The 20524-nt window shown below is 44.9% G+C and overlaps 1 protein-coding gene across 4 annotated transcripts in view; it reads left to right on the top strand.

Annotated features, from left to right (window-relative positions):
• Positions 1-20524, top strand: part of ADCYAP1R1 (ADCYAP receptor type I) — a 64934-nt gene that overhangs the window by 32077 nt on the left and 12333 nt on the right. For all 4 annotated transcript variants that reach the window (XM_033193280.1, XM_033193284.1, XM_033193281.1 and 1 more), the window contains exons 8-13: positions 366-463; positions 939-1071; positions 2013-2166; positions 2572-2632; positions 3262-3331; positions 14084-14175. In XM_033193280.1, coding sequence (XP_033049171.1) covers positions 366-463; positions 939-1071; positions 2013-2166; positions 2572-2632; positions 3262-3331; positions 14084-14175 — 608 coding nt within the window. The remainder of the gene's footprint in view (positions 1-365; positions 464-938; positions 1072-2012; positions 2167-2571; positions 2633-3261; positions 3332-14083; positions 14176-20524) is intronic.

The raw sequence follows: 20524 nt of genomic DNA, 5'->3' as shown, positions 1-20524 counted from the left end.
CCCCACCTACACCTGGCTACTCTTCCAGGATACTGGAATTAATGCCGCTGGGTTAATGCCAAGCCCAGCAGGGGGCTTCCTGGACCTTTGTGCAGGCCAAGGCTACTGTCTGTTCTGATTGGACAGCGCTCTTGCCTTCAACAGCATGTACAGAGCATCTGCAGAATGCTGACACTGTGCAAAGGGGAGTAAGAGGCTTGGCCAGGGATAGGAGGCAGTGGAGATGACATCAGCAGAAGAGAGGAAGGAGGAGCTAGGCCTGGAGGTGGGCAGGCCCTGGCCTGGGAGACTGCGTGCAGGCCCGAGGCAGGCTGGCTGTGGGCAGGTCTCTCATGAAGTCCTGCCTGTCCTGTGATCTCCTTCAGGATTATTACTACCTGTCAGTGAAGGCCCTCTACACGGTTGGCTACAGCACTTCCCTCGTCACCCTCACCACTGCCATGGTCATCCTGTGTCGCTTCCGGTGAGACCCTCAGCAGCATTCAAGCAAGCACCAGAACTGGCCAGGGCCTCAGAGGCCTTGGCCCATCTCTCCCCTACCCCTTGATGTCAGCCCTAGAAGACCCCTTGGAAGGCATTTCCCCGACTCCAAGGATAACAGATGGGAAACTTCACCCCAGAGAGGGCAACTGACTTTTCCAGGGCTATGCAGCCAGGCAGAGCCTGGGCAGGAAATCTGCATTCCTTGCTTTTGTCTTCCTGGTCTAGATAGTCAGAGGCCACAGGAGGGAGAAGTCTGGCCGTGTGGGGTGGTGGATCTGGGTTATAGGGGCCTGGAAATCAGTGAGGATTTAGAGAGGTTGGCAGAAAGGTGGCCTGGGTGGGAGACCTGCTGAGATAAAGCCACAGAGTTGGCCCACCACAGATGCCCACATGGAGGGTGGGTGTGAAATGCTGTGGGGTCCAAGGCTTCTTTCTCCCCTGGCCCACTCATGTAGGAAGCTGCACTGCACACGCAACTTCATCCACATGAACCTGTTTGTGTCGTTCATGCTGAGGGCGATCTCCGTCTTCATCAAAGACTGGATTCTGTATGCGGAGCAGGACAGCAACCACTGCTTCATCTCCACCGTGAGTGAGCCGAGCAGGCCCATTAGGGCTCTGCCTGGAAGGCCCTGCACCATCCCCTTGGTTCCCTAGGACGCACATTACCTGCCTGACATCCTGCAGGTCAAGTGTGTTCCTGCACCTGAAGACATTGCCCCACCACCCCTGGTTTATGTGAAAACTCATGAATTAAGTTACTAGTAGGTGATGAGCCAATGTACGACATAACTTCCAGCCAAAATGCTTCCTGTCTCTTACCCTGGGTGTTTCATTTGGCAAGACAGTGGAGGAAGGTCAGCTGGGAACACCAAATCCCACTTGACTGACAAGGAAACTGATGCTGAGAGAGGGCTTACCCAGTCCCTGGTCATTTAACTAGCCTGGGATGGAGCCCAGGTGCTGATTGGCCAGGGGTCTTTAGAGACACCTCCCCAGGTCTCACACCTCTGGAGGAGGTAGCATGTGGAGAAGCTGGTCTTTGAGGAGGTAGATTAGGAAGAAGAGTGTAAAGTCCAGGGCCCTGACCAGAGGACATGCTTGGGGAGCCTCTATGAGTAGAGAGTTCTGGAAGCCAGGAATATGTATCCCCCCACCAGAAAGGTGTCCAAATCCTCATTATACCAAGGAGCCTCCTGCAGCGTCCTCTGGCTGATTCTCTCCTTCCTCCCCTCCTCTGTGGGAGATAGGGTAGGAGCAGGAAAGTGAAGGAGGATAAGCTGGTTGTGAGGAAGCTCTGTATCTGCCACCCGTCTTTGTTCTGTGTGTGCAGTTTTGCCTCCATGAGCAGCTTTGACTCAGAATCATGGGATGCTGCAATTTTCGACTCTTTGAGCCAGGAATATTGACTCTCTTAGATCCTTGGGATGTTTGAGCCTGAGCATGCCAGAGCCAAAGGGCCCTAGGATTCTCCCCTGCTCCCGTTCCTGTTGGGCTCACACCCCTCACCCCGGCGCTTCTCCTTGCAGGTGGAGTGTAAGGCCATCATGGTTTTCTTCCACTACTGTGTTGTGTCCAACTACTTCTGGCTGTTCATCGAGGGCCTATACCTCTTCACTCTGCTGGTGGAGACCTTCTTCCCTGAAAGGAGATACTTCTACTGGTACACCATTATTGGCTGGGGTAGGTTCCTGGCTGTGGCTTGGACAGGCTCAGGTCTTGTGGTCAGGTGTGTCCAGGTGTGTCTTTGGTTCCGCCTTCAGAAAGTGTCAGGTGAGGAGGGGGCACTGCCCTGCCCGAGTCTAATGGCCTAGGCTCTTTCTTGGACTCTTTCTCATTCTTCTTGCCTCTGGACAGCCCACTGTCTCAGGGTGGAGTTATGCCCAGGAGTCCTCTGAGAGACAAGACAGCCCTTGGTCTGAGGGAGATGTAGACCCTTAGGAGGCCTGGGTGTGAGGAACAGTTAGAATTCCCAGGAATTCCAAGTCTCATGGGGGAACGATAGCCTCTGGGAGCCCCAGGTCTGCAGTGGACATTGGCCATGTTGGTTTTCCTGTTCTCATGGACCTCTTTTTCTTGTTCTCCCAGGGACCCCAACTGTGTGCGTGACGGTGTGGGCTACGCTAAGACTCTACTTTGATGACACAGGGTTAGTACACGCTCAAGAGTCAGGGCCACAGCACAGAGTAGATTCTTACAGATGGGTTCTCAGTAGCTGCCCTGACTTCACATGAACTGCCCCCAACACACCATTCAATGCCAGGCCCAGAGTAAAGCCCAGCACTGGGCACCACCTGAGCCCTGGCCCCATGCAGGTGACCCACCCAGCTGTGTCTCAGCCAGCAACCCAGCAAGAGAATGTGCTAGGTCTAGGTCTCTGAGCCCTTGTCTACTTCTGCACTCAGCTGAGTGTCTGTTTTCCTTTTAGGGAGGGGAGGAAGCATGTTGAGGGGAAGGTCACATCCTAAGAGTTGTAGGTCTGATGGGGAAAAATGGTCCTTTCCTAGGAGCTCACTGGTGGTCCTGACTTTTGGGCTTCATGCCCTGCCTTGATAGGTGAGCGGAGGGAAAGATAGAGGCTAAGAAGGAGGGGATTTTCAGAGCCAGGACCAGGCTGGAGTCTGCAGCCCGCTGGAAAGCTCTTCTTCCAGCCAGCTCCTCCTCAGAGAGCTGCAGTGGTGAACGTGTTGGGCGCCCAGCTAGATGGTGCAGTGTCCTGCAGGCTTCTATGCTGCCGACTCACGGACGCGATCTTGCTTCTCTCTGTCCATCTTTCAGCTGCTGGGATATGAATGACAGCACAGCTCTGTGGTGGGTGATCAAAGGCCCTGTGGTTGGCTCTATCATGGTGAGTGTCCTTGGGATGAAGAGGAAGGGAAGAGACAGGGTCTTGGGCAGAAAGGCATGTAAGGAAGAGAAATGAAAGAGTCCCCATACAACCCTGACTTCCTCCTCCGTCATGGTAATCTGATAATCATGATAATCATGATAATCTGTAACAGGGATGCATAAACTCTTTAGCTATTCCCCTAGCACTGGAGATTTAGATTATTCCATTTTTTCCTTATTACAAAAGATAGAAATAGTTTTGTGCATAATTTTGAGCATGTGGAAATATTTCTTTAGAATAAATCCTTAGTAGTGGAATTGCTGGGTTGAAAGGGGTAGACATTTAAAATTTCAGATCCCAAATTGCTTTGCAAAAACCCTTTAACAATTTATGCCTCCTGAGGAAGACTAGCTCATGTCCCCACTTCATTGTCTACACTTATTATATCAATCATTTAATTTTTTGCACAGGCTTATGGAGGATAATGCTGGCTCCTAATTTTAATGTACATTTCTCCATCTCACTAGGGTGACTGAGCATTTGTTTCCAAACATTAATTGGCAATTTGTTGTTATTGTGGATATTCCTGTTTATTTCTCTTGTTCAGTTTTCTGTCAGATTTTATTAGTTACAGTTTAAAGGATAGTTAACCTTCCTATGTTGTACATGTTGTAAGTAGATTGCGATTTCTGCGTAGCATTTATACAGTCAAATGGTCAAGATTTCTCTTAGTTAATTCCAAGCCTTATTTCTGGTTGATGGAGGCCTTTCCCAACCCAAGATATAAAAGTGTTATTCTTGTTTCGTAACACTTTTGTGGATGTAAAACAAAATCTACACTTTTTGTGGGCTATTACATGTGCATCTTCAATCCAGCTGAAATTTTATTGTTTTGTCTGGTCTGAAATGATATTCAATTTTATCTAATTTTATTTTTTCAATGGATGGACATCCTACCCTCTCAATCCTTTTTATTGAATCCTTTCTCCATTATGTTGAAATGTCATTTTATTATAAACACTCAATATACTGGTCTTTGGTTCCAGACTTTCTATTCTATGTTACTAATCTATTTGTCCATTCCCATGGCAGATGCACCATTATGCTAGTTACTGTAACCTTGTAGCATGTTCTGGTATGCAGATTATCCCTTCATTATTCTCTTGTTTTCTTCAAATTTTCCTTGCACGTTTACTCTTTCTGGTGTACTTTTGAATATCCTTGTCAAGTTGCACCAAAAAAGTGTAATTAAGATTTGTGTTGGAATTGCATTGCATTTACAGACTAATTTGGAGGAGAATTTATTTTCTTAAAAGACTGAGTCATCCTCTCCAAGAATGTGGCATGATTCTCCAAGTATTCAGTCTTTCTTATAGAGTCATTTTGGTTAAGTTTTTTAGTTTTCTTCCCTGTTCTTGCTATGTTTACCTCTAAGGTGTTTTCCAGTTTGGGCTTTAAGTGGGTCTGGGAATCATTCTTTCATTGTATTTTCTAATGGACTATTGCTAGTGTACAGGAAAGCTATTGTTTTTTATGTATTGTGTCTTTTCTTAGTTATGCTTCTGAACTCTCTTACTGGTTTTTATACCTTTTCAGTTGGTTCTCCTGGATTTTCCAGGTAGAAAATTATATAATCGTCAAATGAAAATAGATTTTACTCTTTCTTTCCAGTGTTTACATCTTTTAGCCCTTGTTTTTGTAGGGATGGTGTTTTCTCTAGTTTTGGCAGTTACCCCTCATTGAATTGGGAGTTTTTCTTGTTGGCTTCAGTGTTTCTTTGTTGTTGTTGTTTTGTTTTTTGTTTTTTAAAATCAGGAATGGGTGACAAATTGTATCAAATGTGTTTTGGAGGCATTCATTCAAGTAATCATTTATTTAGTGATGGATATTTATAGTATTCCAGTTTTCCTTCATTATGAACAGTGCCACAATGAACATATTTGTGCATATCTTGAGCATATGTGAATATGTCTTTAGAATAAATCTCAAGAGTGGAATTTCTGGGATGAAGAGTATGTACATTTAACATTTTCATGCAGATCAGATTGCTCTCAATGAGCAAGGTACAAGAGCGCTCATTTCTCATGTCTTTGCTGTAACAAATATTAGATTTTTGGGGGTGCATTTTTGGGGTAAAACATTTATTAACATGATCTGTTTATTCTTTTACTGTATTGCTAAATTTTGTTTCTTAATACTTTGTTTAAAGTTTTTGGCATTGTTCATAAAATTCTGCGGTCTTAGGTATACGTGTCTGTATCTGTGTGTTTTCTCTCCTTATTCTGTTTTTGTAGCAAAATTTTGTTAGCCTCATCGGTAATCCTGAAGTTTTTTTTTTTTTAATTTGCCTTGAAGCAATTAAGCGGTATGTAAATTACATCTTTCTTAATGTTATTCTGGAACTGGTCTATAAAATTATCTAAACCTGGTACCTTTTAATGCATACACCTTTAACTACTTTTTAATTTCTTCTGAGGTTATTGTTCTACTTAGATTTTCTATTTCTTGTTAAGGTGATTTTGTTAATATTTGTTTTCTCATTTTGTTCAATTTTCTCTCATCATTTAAAATATTGTGTGTGTTCCATCATCAAAGACCAGAGGCAGATAAAACCACAAAGATGGGGAAAAAGCAGGGCAGAAAAGCTGGAAATTCAAAAAATAAGAGCGCATCTCCCCCTGCAAAGGAGCTCAGCCCATCGCCACTAACAGATCAAAGCTGGTCAGAGAATGACTTTGACGAGATGAGAGAAGAAGGCTTCAGTCCATCAAACTTCTCAGAGCTAAAGGAGGAATTACGTACCCAGCGCAAAGAAACTAAAAATCTTGAAAGAAGAGTGGAAGAATTGACAGCTAGACTAATTAATGCAGAGAAGGTCATAAATGAAATGACAGAGATGAAAACCATGACACGAGAAATACGTGACAAATGCACAAGCTTCAGTAACCGACTCGATCAACTGGAAGAAAGAGTATCAGCGATTGAGGATCAAATGAATGAAATGAAGTGAGAAGAGAAACCAAAAGAAAAAAGAAGAAAAAGAAATGAACAAAGCCTGCAAGAAGTATGGGATTATGTAAAAAGACCAAATCTATGTCTGATTGGGGTGCCTGAAAGTGAGGGGGAAAATGGAACCAAGTTGGAAAACACTCTTCAGGATATCATCCAGGAGAACTTCCCCAACCTAGTAGGGCAGGCCAACATTCAAATTCAGGAAATACAGAGAACGCCACAAAGATACTCCTCGAGAAGAGCAACTCCAAGACACATAATTGCCAGATTCACCAAAGTTGAAATGAAGGAAAGAATCTTAAGGGCAGCCAGAGAGAAAGGTAAGGTTACCCACAAAGGGAAGCCCATCAGACTAACAGCAGATCTCTCGGCAGAAACTCTACAAGCCAGAAGAGAGTGGGGGCCAATATTCAACGTTCTTTTTTTTTTTTTTTTTTGAGGCGGAGTCTCGCTCTGTCGCCCGGACTGGAGTGCAGTGGCCGGATCTCAGCTCACTGCAAGCTCTGCCTCCCGGGTTTACACCATTCTCCTGCCTCAGCCTCCCCAGTAGCTGGGACTACAGGCGCCTGCCACCTCGCCCGGCTAGTTTTTGTATTTTTAGTAGAGACGGGGTTTCACCGTGTTAGCCAGGATGGTCTCGATCTCCTGACCTCGCGATCCGCCCGTCTCGGCCTCCCAAAGTGCTGGGATTACAGGCTTGAGCCACCGCGCCCGGCCTCAACGTTCTTAAAGAAAAGAATTTTAAACCCAGTATTTCATATCCAGCCAAACTAAGTTTCATCAGTGAAGGAGAAATAAAATCCTTTACAGATAAGCAAATGCTTAGAGATTTTGTCACTACCAGGCCTGCCTTACAAGAGACCCTGAAGGAAGCCCTAAACATGGAAAGGAACAACCGGTACCAGCCATTGCAAAAACATGCCAAAATGTAAAGACCATCGAGGCTAGGAAGAAACTGCATTAACTAACGAGCAAGGCCGGGCGCGGTGGCTCAAGCCTGTAATCCCAGCACTTTGGGAGGCCGAGACGGGCGGATCACGAGGTCAGGAGATCGAGACCATCCTGGCTAACACGGTGAAACCCCGTCTCTACTAAAAAATACAAAAAACTAGCCAGGCGAGGTGGCGGGCACCTGTAGTCCCAGCTACTCAGGAGGCTGAGGCAGGAGAATGGCGTAAATCCGGGAGGCGGAGCTTGCAGTGAGCTGAGATCCGGCCACTGCACTCCAGCCGGGCGAGAGCGAGACTCCGTCTCAAAGAAAAAAAAAAAAAAAAAAAACTAACGAGCAAAATAGCCAGTTAATATCATAATGGCAGGATCAAGTTCACACATAACAATATTAACCTTAAATGTTAATGGACTAAATGCTCCAATTAAAAGACACAGACTGGCAAACTGGATAAAGAGTCAAGACCCATCAGTCTGCTGTATTCAGGAGACCGATCTCACATGCAGAGACATACATAGGCTCAAAATAAAGGGATGGAGGAAGATCTACCAAGCGAATGGAGAGCAAAAAAAAGCAGGGGGTGCAATCCTAGTCTCTGATAAAATAGACTTTAAACCATCAAAGATCAAAAGAGACAAAGAAGGCCATTACATAATGGTAAAGGGATCAATTCAACAGGAAGAGCTAACTATCCTAAATATCTATGCACCCAATACAGGAGCACCCACATTCATAAAGCAAGTCCTTAGAGACTTACAAAGAGACTTTGACTCCCATACAATAGTAATGGGAGACTTCAACACTCCACTGTCAACATTAGACAGATCAACGAGACAGAAAGTTAACAAGGATATCCAGGAATTGAACTCATCTCTGCACCAAGCGGACCTAATAGACATCTATAGAACTCTCCACCCCAAATCAACAGAATATACATTCTTCTCAGCACCACATCACACTTATTCCAAAATTGACCACATAATTGGAAGTAAAGCACTCCTCAGCAAATGTAAAAGAACAGAAATTATAACAAACTGTCTCTCAGACCACAGTGCAATCAAACTAGAACTCAGGACTAAGAAACTCAATCAAAACTGCTCAACTACATGGAAACTGAACAACCTGCTCCTGAATGACTACTGGGTACATAACGAAATGAAGGCAGAAATAAAGATGTTCTTTGAAACCAATGAGAACAAAGATACAATATACCAGAATCTCTGGGACACATTTAAAGCAGTGTGTAGAGGGAAATTTATAGCACTAAATGCCCACAAGAGAAAGCAGGAAAGATCTAAAATTGACACTCTAACATCACAATGAAAAGAACTAGAGAGGCAAGAGCAAACACATTCAAAAGCTAGCAGAAGGCAAGAAATAACTAAGATCACAGCAGAACTGAAGGAGATAGAGACACAAAAAACCCTCCAAAAAATCAATGAATCCAGGAGTTTTTTGAAAAGATCAACAAAATTGACAGACCACTAGCAAGACTAATAAAGAAGAAAAGAGAGAGGAATCAAAGAGACGCAATAAAAAATGATAAAAGGGATATCACCACCGACCCCACAGAAATACAAACTACCATCAGAGAATACTATAAACACCTCTACGCAAATCAACTAGAAAATCTAGAAGAAATGGATAATTTCCTGGACACTTACACTCTCCCAAGACTCAACCAGGAAGAAGTTGAATCCCTGAATAGAACAATAGCAGGCTCCGAAATTGAGACAATAATTAATAGCCTACCAACCAAAAAAAGTCCAGGACCAGATGCATTCACAGCTGAATTCTACTAGAGATACAAGGAGGAGCTGGTACCATTCCTTCTGAAACTATTCCAATCAATAGAAAAAGAGGGAATCCTCCCTAACTCATTTGATGAGGCCAATATCATCCTGATACCAAAGCCTGGCAGAGACACAACAAAAAAAGAGAATTTTAGACCAATATCCCGGATGAACATTGATGCAAAAATCCTCAATAAAATACTGGCAAACTGGATTCAGCAGCACATCAAAAAGCTTATCCACCATGATCAAGTGGGCTTCATCCCTGGGATGCAAGGCTGGTTCAACATTCGCAAATCAATAAACGTAATCCAGCATATAAACAGAACCAAACACAAGAACCACATGATTATCTCAATAGATGCAGAAAAGGCTTTTGACAAAATTCAACAGCCCTTCATGCTAAAAACGCTCAATAAATGGGTATTGATGGAACGTACCTCAAAATAATAAGAGCTATTTATGACAAACCCACAGCTAATATCATACTGAATGGGCAAAAACTGGAAAAATTCCCTTTGAAAACTGGCACAAGACAGGGATGCCCTCTCTCACCACTCCTATTCAACATAGTGTTGGAAGTTCTGGCTAGGGCAATCAGGCAAGAGAAAGAAATCAAGGGTATTCAGTTAGGAAAAGAAGAAGTCAAATTGTCCCTGTTTGCAGATGACATGATTGTATAGTTAGAAAACCCCATTGTCTCAGCCCAAAATCTCCTTAAGCTGATAAGCAACTTCAGCAACGTCTCAGGATACAAAATTAATGTGCAAAAATCACAAGCATTCTTATACATCAGTAGCAGACAAACAGAGAGCCAAATCATAAATGAACTTCCATTCACAATAGCTTCAAAGAGAATAAAATACCTAGGAATCCAACTTACAAGGGATGTCAAGGACCTCTTCAAGGAGAGCTACAAACCACTGCTCAGTGAAATCAAAGAGGACACAAACAAATGGAAGAACATACCATGCTCATGGTTAGGAAGAATCAATATCGTGAAAATGGCCATACTGCCCAAGGTTATTTATAGATTCAATGCCATCCCCATCAAGCTACCAATGAGTTTCTTCACGGAATTGGAAAAAACTGCTTTAAAGTTCATATGGAACCAAAAAAGAGCCCTCATTGCCAAGACAATCCTAAGTCAAAAGGACAAAGCTGGAGGCGTCACACTACCTGACTTCAAACTATACTACAAGGCTACAGTAACCAAAACAGCATGCTACTGGTACCAAAACAGAGATCTAGACCAATGGAACAGAACAGAGTCCTCAGAAATAATACCACACATCTACAGCCATCTGATCTTTGACAAACCTGAGAGAAACAAGAAATGGGGAAGGATTCCCTATTTAATAAATGGTGCTGGGAAAATTAGCTAGCCATAAGTAGAAAGCTGAAACTGGATCCTTTCCTTACTCCTTATACGAAGATTAATTCAAGATGGATTAGAGACTTAAATGTTAGACCTAATACCATAAAAACCCTAGAAGAAAACTTAGGTAATACCATTCAGGACATGGGCATGGGCAAGAACTTCATGTCTAAAACACCAAGCAATGGCAGCAAAAGCAAAAATTGACAAATGGGATCTAATTAAACTAAGGAGCTTCTGCACAGCAAAAGAAACTACCATCAGAGTGAACAGGCAGCCTACAGAATGGGAGAAAACTTTTGCAATCTACTCATCCGACAAAGGGCTAATATCCAGTATCTACAAAGAACTCAAACAAATATACAAGAAAAAAACAAACAACCCCATCAAAAAATGGGCAAAGGATATGAACAGACATTTCTCAAAGAAGACATTCATACAGCCAACAGACACATGAAAAATGCTCATCATCACTGGCCATCAGAGAAATACAAATCAAAACCACAATGAGATACCATCTCACACCAGTTAGAATGGCAATCATTAAAAAGTCAGGAAACACAGGTGTTGGAGAGATGTGGAGAAATAGGAACACTTTTACACTGTTGGTGGGATTGTAAACTAGTTCAACCATTATGGAAAATAGTATGGCCATTCCTCAAGGATCTAGAACTAGATGTACCATATGACCCAGCCATCCCACTACTGGGTATATACCCAAAGGATTATAAATCATGCTGCTATAAAGACACATGCACACGTATGTTTATTGCGGCACTATTCACAATAGCAAAGACTTGGAATCAACCCAAATGTCCATCTGTGACAGACTGGATTAAGAAAATGTGGCACATATACACCATGGAATACTATGCAGCCATAAAAAGGATGATTTTGCATCCTTTGTAGGGACATGGATGCAGCTGGAAACCATCATTCTCAGCAAATTATCACAAGAACAGAAAACCAAACACCGCATGTTCTCACTCATAGGTGGGAACTGAACAATGAGATCACTTGGACTCAGGAAAGGGAACATCACACACCGGGCCTATCATGGGGAGGGGGGAGGGGGGAGGGATTGCATTGGGAGTTATACCTGATATAAATGATTAATTGATGGGTGCTGATGAGTTGATGGGTGCAGCACACCAACATGGCACAAGTATACATATGTAACAAACCTGCACATTATGCACATGTACCCTAGAACTTAAACTATAATAAAAAAAATAAAAAAAAAATTGTGTGTGTTTATTGTCTTGCCGTCTTTCTCATTCCTAAATTTGTTTAATTATATTTTCTCCTTTTAAATTGACTAACACATACAGTTAGCAGTATTACTAAGTACCAGGTATTGATTTTTTTTTCATTTTTTAAAAAATAATTTCAACTTTTATTTTAGATCCAGGGAATACATATGCAGGTTTGTTACATAGGTATATCACATGATGCTGAAGTTTCAGGTACAGTTGATCCCATCACCCAGGTAGTCAGCATAGTACCCAATAGTTAGTTTTTCAACCCTTGCCCCCCATCCTCCCTCGCTGTCTAGTAGTTCCCAGTGTCCATTGTTGCCATCTTTATGTCCATGAGTACTCAATGTTTAGCTCCCACTTCTAAGTGAGAACATGTGGTATTTGGTTTTCTGTTTCTGTGTTAATTCACTTAGGATAATGGCCTCCAACTGCATCTATGTTGCTGTAAAGGATGTGTATACATTCTTTTTATGGCTATGTAGTAGTCCGTGGTGTGTATGTGTCACATTTTCTTTATCCGGTCCACTGTTGATGGGCACCTAGGTGGATCCCATGTCTTTGCTATTGTGAATAGTGCTGTGATGAACAAACCAATGCATGTGTCTTTTTTGTAGAATGATATATTTTCCTTTGGGCATATACTCAATAATGGGATTGCTGGGTCTAATGATGGTTCTGTTTTAAGTTCTTTGAGAAATCTCCAAACTGCTTTCCATGATGGCTGAATTAATTTACATTCCCACCAACAGTGTTTCCATGTTCCCTTTTCTCTGCCGCCTCCCCAGCATCTGTTGTCTTTTGAGTTTTTAGTAATAGCCATTCTGACTGGTGTGAGATAGAGTCTCATTGTGGTTTTGATTCTCATTTCTCTGATGATTAGTGATGTCGAGCATTTTTTCATATGTTTGCTGGCTGCTTGTACATATTCTTTTGAGAAGTATCTGTTTATATCTTTTTCCACTTTTTAATAACGGTATTTGTCTTTTGCTTGTTGAATTGAGTTCCTTATAGATGCTGGATATTAGACCTTTGTTGGATACATAGTTTGCAAATATATTCTCCCATTCTGTGGGTTGTCTGTTTGCTCTGTTGACAGTTTCCTTTGCTGTGAAGTTCCTTAGTGTAATCAGGTCCCACTTGTCAATTTCTGGTTTTGTTGCAATTGCTTTTGAGGAGAAAGCTATAAATTGTTTCCCAAGGCCTATGTCCAGAATGGTGGTTCCTAGGTTTTCTTCTAGGACTTTTATAGTTTGAGGTCTTACCTTTAAGTCTTTAATTCATCTTTAGTTAAATTTTGAATATGGTGTAAGGAAGGGGTCCAGTTTCACTCTTCTGCATATGGTGAACCAGCAATCCCAGAATCACTTACTGAATAGGGAATCTTTTCCCCATTACTTATTTTTGTAAACTTCAGACACTGATCAAACTGGGCATGTAGCAGAGAACAAGACTGATAGAATCTTGCCCTCATGGAACAGGCTTTGTCATTCAATTTATCTGTAAAAACCAACAAACAAGATAAAAGCAAAAATAAAACTTTATTTTTATTGATCAATTCTCCTATTTTTTCTTATTTCTTTCTGATAATTTTTATAATTATTAATTTCTTTCTTGTATAAGTTACATTTGTGGTAATCTTTCCCTAGGTTTGATTTGAATGCTTAAGTGTTTTCCAGTATTTATTATTTTTTTAATCAGTTAGTTTTTGGCTCTTCATTTTCTTCTCCAAGGGCTGCTTTGGCTACGCCCGAAGGATATTGTGTAGTCCTGTGTAGGCTTGTCATTGTGCCTTGTTTCTGTTTCTTTGCTCCCCTTCCTCCTCCTTTGTGACTGTTCACATAGCTTCCTACTTTGTTGAGGAAGCTTTTGTCCCCAGTCTTTATCTGAAGGCAATGCTACTATTGCCACTCCCAGGCAGCCCTTTAATTAGCAATGCTTATGGCTGTCCATTCTGGTTCCCCATATTTGATGACTCTGAACTTGGAATTTCTCTAAAGAACAACTCTCACTTCTGCAATAGCCTTACTTTATCTCTTTTGGGCTGTAATTTTCCCATCACCTTGATCTTGTTTTCTCTTTTTCTTTTAGAAATGGTTTACTTTTCTGACTTACTCATGATGTCCTTTCCTATTTCCCGTACTTCTATGGAATTCTTTTTCTTCTATCTCTTCCTTCGTTTCAATGATACTGTGGGAGGCTGGAGAGATAAATGCGAGTTATCATGCCGCCATCTTGGATTAAAAGTGTAGATGGGATCTTGACTAGATGGGGGAGGGTCCTGCTGGAGGAATAATAGCCTATGCTGAGGCAGAGGTATAGAAAGTCTTTGCCCAGAATCATGTCCATTTGCTTTTTTTTTTTTTTTTTTTTGCTCCTCAGGTTAACTTTATGCTTTTTATTGGCATTATCGTCATCCTTGTGCAGAAACTTCAGTCTCCAGACATGGGAGGCAATGAGTCCAGCATCTACTTGTAAGTATCATTGTGTGGATGCCACAGCCATTTCTGACAGCTGCGCGGGCCCTGCATTCAGGTCACAGGCAGAAGGCCTGTGCTTTGCTGATAGGGTGACCTAGCATCGGCATTTGCAGATCTTCTTCTGATTAAACAGCCTTTAATATAGTTGCCCTTCCAGCATTAAGCAAACCCAGGAGCTTCTCAGCTGCATGACCATGATATGGATGGGCAGGAAGAGAGAGAGAGAGGGAGAGGGAGGGGGGGAGGAGAGAGAGAGAGAGAGAGAGAGAGAGAGCATGCCTGACAGAGAGACTGACTAGGAGTCAAGATGGAAAACACCAGATTTCTTAAGGGAGGTAGGTTCTTGGTTGTTTAGAAGTTGAATTTCCTTTGGGGTTCCTGGTTCTGTGGGAAGCTCATGAATACCATTGATACACTGTTGCCTGATATTCCCACCCCCAGCCCAGACTGTGGAAGTTGTCCAGTTCCCACTAGGGAGTCAGGTGGACACATTTTCACTGGTCTGGGTGTTGGAAGGGGGGTACTTTATTTCCTCCACTGGCCCTGAGGGCAGCTCTACCTCTGCGTGTGGTCTTATTTCTTCAACTCCTTCCTTTCCGATGAACATCTGAGTGTTTGGGGATTATTGGGTTAGAGGGCAGCTTCTTACCATAGAGCGTAGGGCTTTCTCCACTTCCCTGACCACTTGATTTGCAAGAAGTATTTCTGCAGTCATGTCCCTAACAGCCTATCTTTGCCTGCCCTCTCCCACGTCTCTCCGCCCTGTCTCATTCTGGAATCAGACAGAGCACCTTCCACCTCCCATCTCTGGCCTTGTGAATGGGAACATGACCAGCTGGGTGTGTGGGGTATGAGGACATTTCTGATGCTGGGGAGGAAGGTTGGTAGTCCCCTGTGGTTGGCTGGGGGGGCGGATGGGCACACTCTGGTTCTGAGGGCAGTCCCTGGGGTCCGTCTGCTGGTTAGGCAAAAGCCCTATGTGTGGCTTCCTCTGCTCCTTCAGAAGAAAGCAAGTGAGGAGGAGCTGAGGTATCTTCACTGGGTGCGTCACTGGGAGCATGGTACTGCCTTCATCAGAGACCCCAACCTGGGGTCACAACCTTGATGGCTGCCCTGTAGATGACAAGTAGGACAGTGAGAGATCCCAGTACAGGGCTCCCCTAGGGCCCCCTTCCTCAGTCATTCTCCTAGGGGGAAGAGGCAGGAACTGCTCAGAGACCAAATCCCAGATCCTTCCCTAAGGCTCCTTGAGGCTTCCTTAGGGAGGCGGAGCTTGCTCTTGGTCTGTCAATCTGTTCAGCTTGGGGACCTCCCCATGTGAAATCCTTCCTCAGGGGTGGGGGACTAGCACAGGGCCTGAGGTGTTCAGCCAGGTTTTTTCTGCCTATGCAATGATTACCTCACATTGGAAAAAGTGCTTTTTTTTTTGCTATCCTTTTACTGTTTTTTTTCATGTTTTTGCTAGTTTTTACCAATTCTTGCTTATATGTGTATATTATGTAGTAGAAAATTATTCATCAATATAAATCATAAAGTCTTAGAGGCCCTGCACTGTGGGGTGGGAGGCCAGCCCTCTGCTACTACATAACCTGCCCTAGATATATCATTCCTGCCTTCATCTCAAGGATTCGCAAAATAGGGCCCTGCTGCTCACCTCATCTCCTGTCTAGTGTTGGACACTGCCCTTGTGTCTGGCCTCAGTTTCTCCTGCTTGGGTGTGGATCAGGTCACACACTGACAGTTGTCTCCCATATTTGAAGCTGGCAGGGAGCTAAGTCAACCTCATCTCTCATTTGAGCTCTAGTGGTCTTGATTTCCTCCCCTTCCTGGTAGGATTTGTTCTTCTACTGAGGGCCCCCAACCTCTTCTCTGGGGGGTCCTCTCAGCTTTCCATACTAAATAGGATACCCTACTGAACCCTGAACACACTTTGCTAGTTCAGACATTCTGCTTTGGGCAGCAAGAATCCCAGGGCCTGGTGGGAAAGAAGTGTGAGCCAAGGTTTCAGGTTCTCCACACACCAGGAGCCTTGAGTCTTGTTAGGTCTTCCTAATGCATAGATAAGGGCTACTTGTAATTAGCACATGGTTTATACATTTAAGTACCGTATTAATCTGGGACATTTAAAGATCCAGCTAGTTGGTTTGCTTCTGGCATTAAAAAAAATCGCTTTGCAATCTCAGCAAATCCTTTTTTTTTTTTTTTTTTTAGAGAAAGCCAAACCTCTGCTAGTCTTGAGTGCCCATTATTAAAAAAAAAAACTCAGATGGATGAAGTCTGTGAGCCAAGTGGGAGTGCCCACACAGGACAGGGGATCAGCTTGATCCCATTCAGTCCAGCAGCATGTTTGAATGACAGGGTCAAGGAGACCCTGTCGGCCAATGTGAGTAGTAATCCAATTGACCACACTGCTAAGAGCTGTAGGTCACTTGGAAATACTCATGACCACATCCATGCACATTTAATACCCGCAAACATCCAGCGAATCTGGTGGAATAGGTAAGCCACTGTCAAATAGAATCACCATGTTACAGCTGAGGGAACTAGTTATCAGTGAAGTGACATGAATCCAGGAGGAAGGAGGATGCCATGGCTATGGTGCGGGCAGGCCTTTCACCCCAAGCTTGACAGCACCATCATCCCTGTCCTCAAGGAATGCACAGATGAAAAGGTAGCATTAAACAAGTGTACAAAATTAGGCTTCCTGGAAGAAGAGGCCCCTGGTGGGTTCTAGCCTGTGTGAAAGCCCCCTCAGCCCAGAGTGCTTGGCAGAGCTGGCTTTGAGCTGGGAGGTGTCTGCACTGGGAGGAGGGGAGAATGCCAGACTCAGGGGAGGTGAGAGGGCAGGGATTGAGAGGAGAGGGAGATTCCAGGGCTGTGCTGGAGTCCCCTGGGGTACCAGAGTTATGTGTGGGGCCGAAAAGCCCCTTCAGATCTCCCCACAACAGCTCTCCGGTTTTTTCCTCTTGTTTCCAGAACAAATTTAAGCCCGCGAGTCCCCAAGAAAGCCCAAGAGGACCCCCTGCCTGTGTCCTCAGACCAGCATTCACTCCCTTTCCTGTAGGTTGGTTCCAGCTGCTCAGGTGATAAGGGTTTGTCCTCCATAGACCAAGACGGTGTTCCTGACCCAGCCTCAGAAGCACGTGTTGGGGTCTGGGACCTCTGCAGGGGGATGATGGCACTGAGCCACTCATCCTCTCTGACTGATGCTCCTGGTAGGATGAGTGGCTGGGGACAGGACTTGGGAAGTGGGCATCAGGGGCTGGGTCAGGGCTCAGCATGTGCTCAGGGTCAACTTGGTCTGGGGCAGGGGTGAGGGGGTTAGGGCTTAGCCTTCAGCGGGGGTTGGCACTCAGCCTCAGGTAGGTCAGGGTTAGCTGGAGTTGACCTCTGTGAGCAGGTAACTGGTTCAGAAAGGGGAGAGGTGAGGCTTCCAGGGTAGACATTAACTGTTCGGGGAGAGCCTCCACCCCCTGCCTTGAAGTGAGCGGCTTCATTGCAGGGGCCTCCTCCCTGGAAGACAAGCATTGGAAGCTGCAGCTTAGGTGGAGGAGGGAAAACCCATCTGTACTCCCATGGGGTCTCTTTGGCCCCACTGGGGAGGATGCACACATCTCTGGAGATGGCTGTGCTGGGGCCAGGCATAAGTGCAGCCAGGCAGCTTTCAGTCTAGGGGCTTCCTCCATAGCCAGAGCCTTCCAGCTCACACAGCCTCCATCTTACACTTCCACAGCACCTCCTCCCCTGCCGAGGAGCACCCGATCCTCAAAGTTCATGTTAGGGGCCGGCAGCAGGGAATTGTTACCCTCTTGTTGCAGACAGAGAAACTGAGGTCCAGAGAAGGAAAATAGCATCACCTAAGATGACCCAGCAGTCAGTGGCTGAGCAAAACCCTGAGCTAGGGTGCCCAGACTTCCCAGCTGGGACCCCTCCGGGCTGGCCGGGAGTGTGGAGGGGTGGCTCGTCCTTGTGGTTGGGGAGGAGGTGGTGGTGGGTAGGAAGTTCCCAGGATCTGTGGGCTGTGCTGCTAGTGGGGTGCCAGTGTGGTAGGGAGTACTTCTGGGACCGGGCAGGGCTCTGGGGGTGGCATAGGATCTTAGTATCAGGAGAGACCCTATGGAGTGTGTTCAGCTCAGTCCACCACATTCTGTGGACCACCAAGTGGCCAGCACCACATTGATCCCTAGGACTGCAGATGTGAAGAAGAAAGGGATGCTGCCTGCAAAGGGCTCCCTGCAGGTGTCTCTGTCTAGTGTTTCTCTGGGTGTTTCCCAGGGCTGTAGCCCAACCAGCCCTGCACACAACAGCTGCGGAAGCATTTCTGGAGTTTGGGCCTCATAGAAACCGTGTGCTGGATCCCTGGCTGACAGATGTGAGTGCCGAGACATGGAAATGGCTGTGACCTTCCTGCGGACACACAGTGAAGCTGTGGCGGAGCCAGTCCTGGAGGCCAAGGCTCTCTGACGGGCAGACGTGGGGGTGGGTCGTGCACCTGTGATAAGGTCTCCCACTTTCTGAGTCAGGCTGCTCTGCTCTCCAGACAGCCCCACCCAACACCCTTGCCTGAGCTTTTAGTCTCTTTTGGATCCAACTCAGAGTTTATCGCATCAGCCAGTCTAGGTTCATCTCTTTTTCCTGACTTAATTTATTTTCCCTTTTCCCTAATTGTGACTTTTCAGAGATTCTGACATCTTTCTGTCTCCCGCCCCATCTCTGGCTTTCCTGCACTATTTGTTCTTTTTCTTTTCCATGAGTCCTTTTGTGCAGAGCCATTGAAGGTTTGGGGAAAGACTTTTCCTTAGACTTGTCTCCTTCAAGAGCCCTCCAGGGTCAGTCTTCCCCCAAGCTGCTCCTTGATCTGCCCTCCCTGACCCCCATCAGTGCCACACAACTTCACCAGGTGCAGAGTTTCCCAGGAACTTGTCACTAAATGGTCTTTGGAATACTTTCAAAAAAAAACTTAAAAAAATCGGAGGAGTCTGTGTTTACCATAGAAACATCTAGGGTCCAAGAGGGACAGGAACAATCTTGAAGCTAAAGAAAGCAGGACTGCAGAGGAGAACTTCAGAATTTGGGGTGAAGGTTTAAGCTTGGCATGTAGGAAGCAACAGCTGAAGTTGGGGGGGTCTCCTGGACCCTGATTTCTGTGGTTTATCCAAGCCCAAGGTTGAGGGGTCACTGGCCATAGGAGAGAATAACCAATTATTATTAGAGATAGAGTCTTGCTCTCTTTCCCGGGCTGGAGTGCAGTGGCGTGATCTCGGCTCACTGCAACCTCTGCCTCCTGGGTTCAAGTGATTCTCCTGCCTCAGCCTCCCAAGTAGCTGAGACTACAGGCACCTGCCACCACACCTGGCTAATTTTTTGTATTTTAGTAGAGACGGGGTCTCACCATGTTGCCCAGGCTGGTCTCAAACTCCTGAACTCAGGCAATCCACCTGCCTCGGCCTCCCCAAGTGTTGGGATTACAGGCGTGAGCCACTGCGCCCAGCCTGAGACTAACTAACTTTTCAGCTAGGGCAAGGTACATAATAAATTTGAAGAATAGAATAGGTACCATTTCTGTATACCCAGTTAAGCTCTTCTAATTATTGAGAAAAACATACTTATTTGAGTCTGTCTCTTTGTATGTGTGTGAATAGACCTTTGACATTCATTGAGGAATCAAGAAGAAACTTCTCAGGTAGATGAATACCTCCTAACAGTGCTTCTCAAGCTTTGGCATGCGTGTGGATCTCCCAGGGATCTAGTTAAAATGCAGATTCTGACCACAGGTCTGAGGTGGCACGTAGGATTCTGCATTTCTAAGAAGCTCTCAGGTGGTGTTGGTGTTGATGGTCTGGGGGTGGCAGTCTGAGTAGCAAAGCATCAAACCAAACCTCAGCATTCCTCTTCTGGAAAAGGGGATCTGTAGTTCCCACCTCACAGTGTAGTGTGAATTGAATGGTGTTGTTTATTGAATGGGAACCCCAAATCCATTATGCACAGATGTGGGGGGGACCTGGGTTTGCCCCATCTTGGAGGTGTGTGACACAAATTCTGGCCTCAGCGAAATGACACGTCACCACCTGTCAGGTACCTTCAGGCTTACTCTTAAAGAACTGGAATCACACAAGGCAGATCCTGAATGTTAAGGGTGTGGTCTCTGTAGCTGTCCTCATTTGCATCAGGTCCAATCTGATTTATTAATTCATTGACCAGCACCAGGAGCCTCAGAGCCATGTGGTACCTGAGGAGAATTAGCAAAGTAGCAACCCTTCTGCAATCTGAGAAGATGATACAGCTCATCATCTATCCTGACACATCTGTGAGAGAAGGGGAAAGTGTTGATGGCTTGTGTCAG

The sequence above is a fragment of the Trachypithecus francoisi genome, unplaced genomic scaffold (genome assembly GCF_009764315.1).
Source record: "Trachypithecus francoisi isolate TF-2019V2 unplaced genomic scaffold, Tfra_2.0 Lachesis_group4, whole genome shotgun sequence".
Taxonomy (NCBI): Eukaryota; Metazoa; Chordata; class Mammalia; order Primates; family Cercopithecidae; genus Trachypithecus; species Trachypithecus francoisi.
The sequence above is the reverse complement of the archived record's forward strand: the minus strand, read 5'-3'. Positions and strand labels throughout refer to the sequence as shown.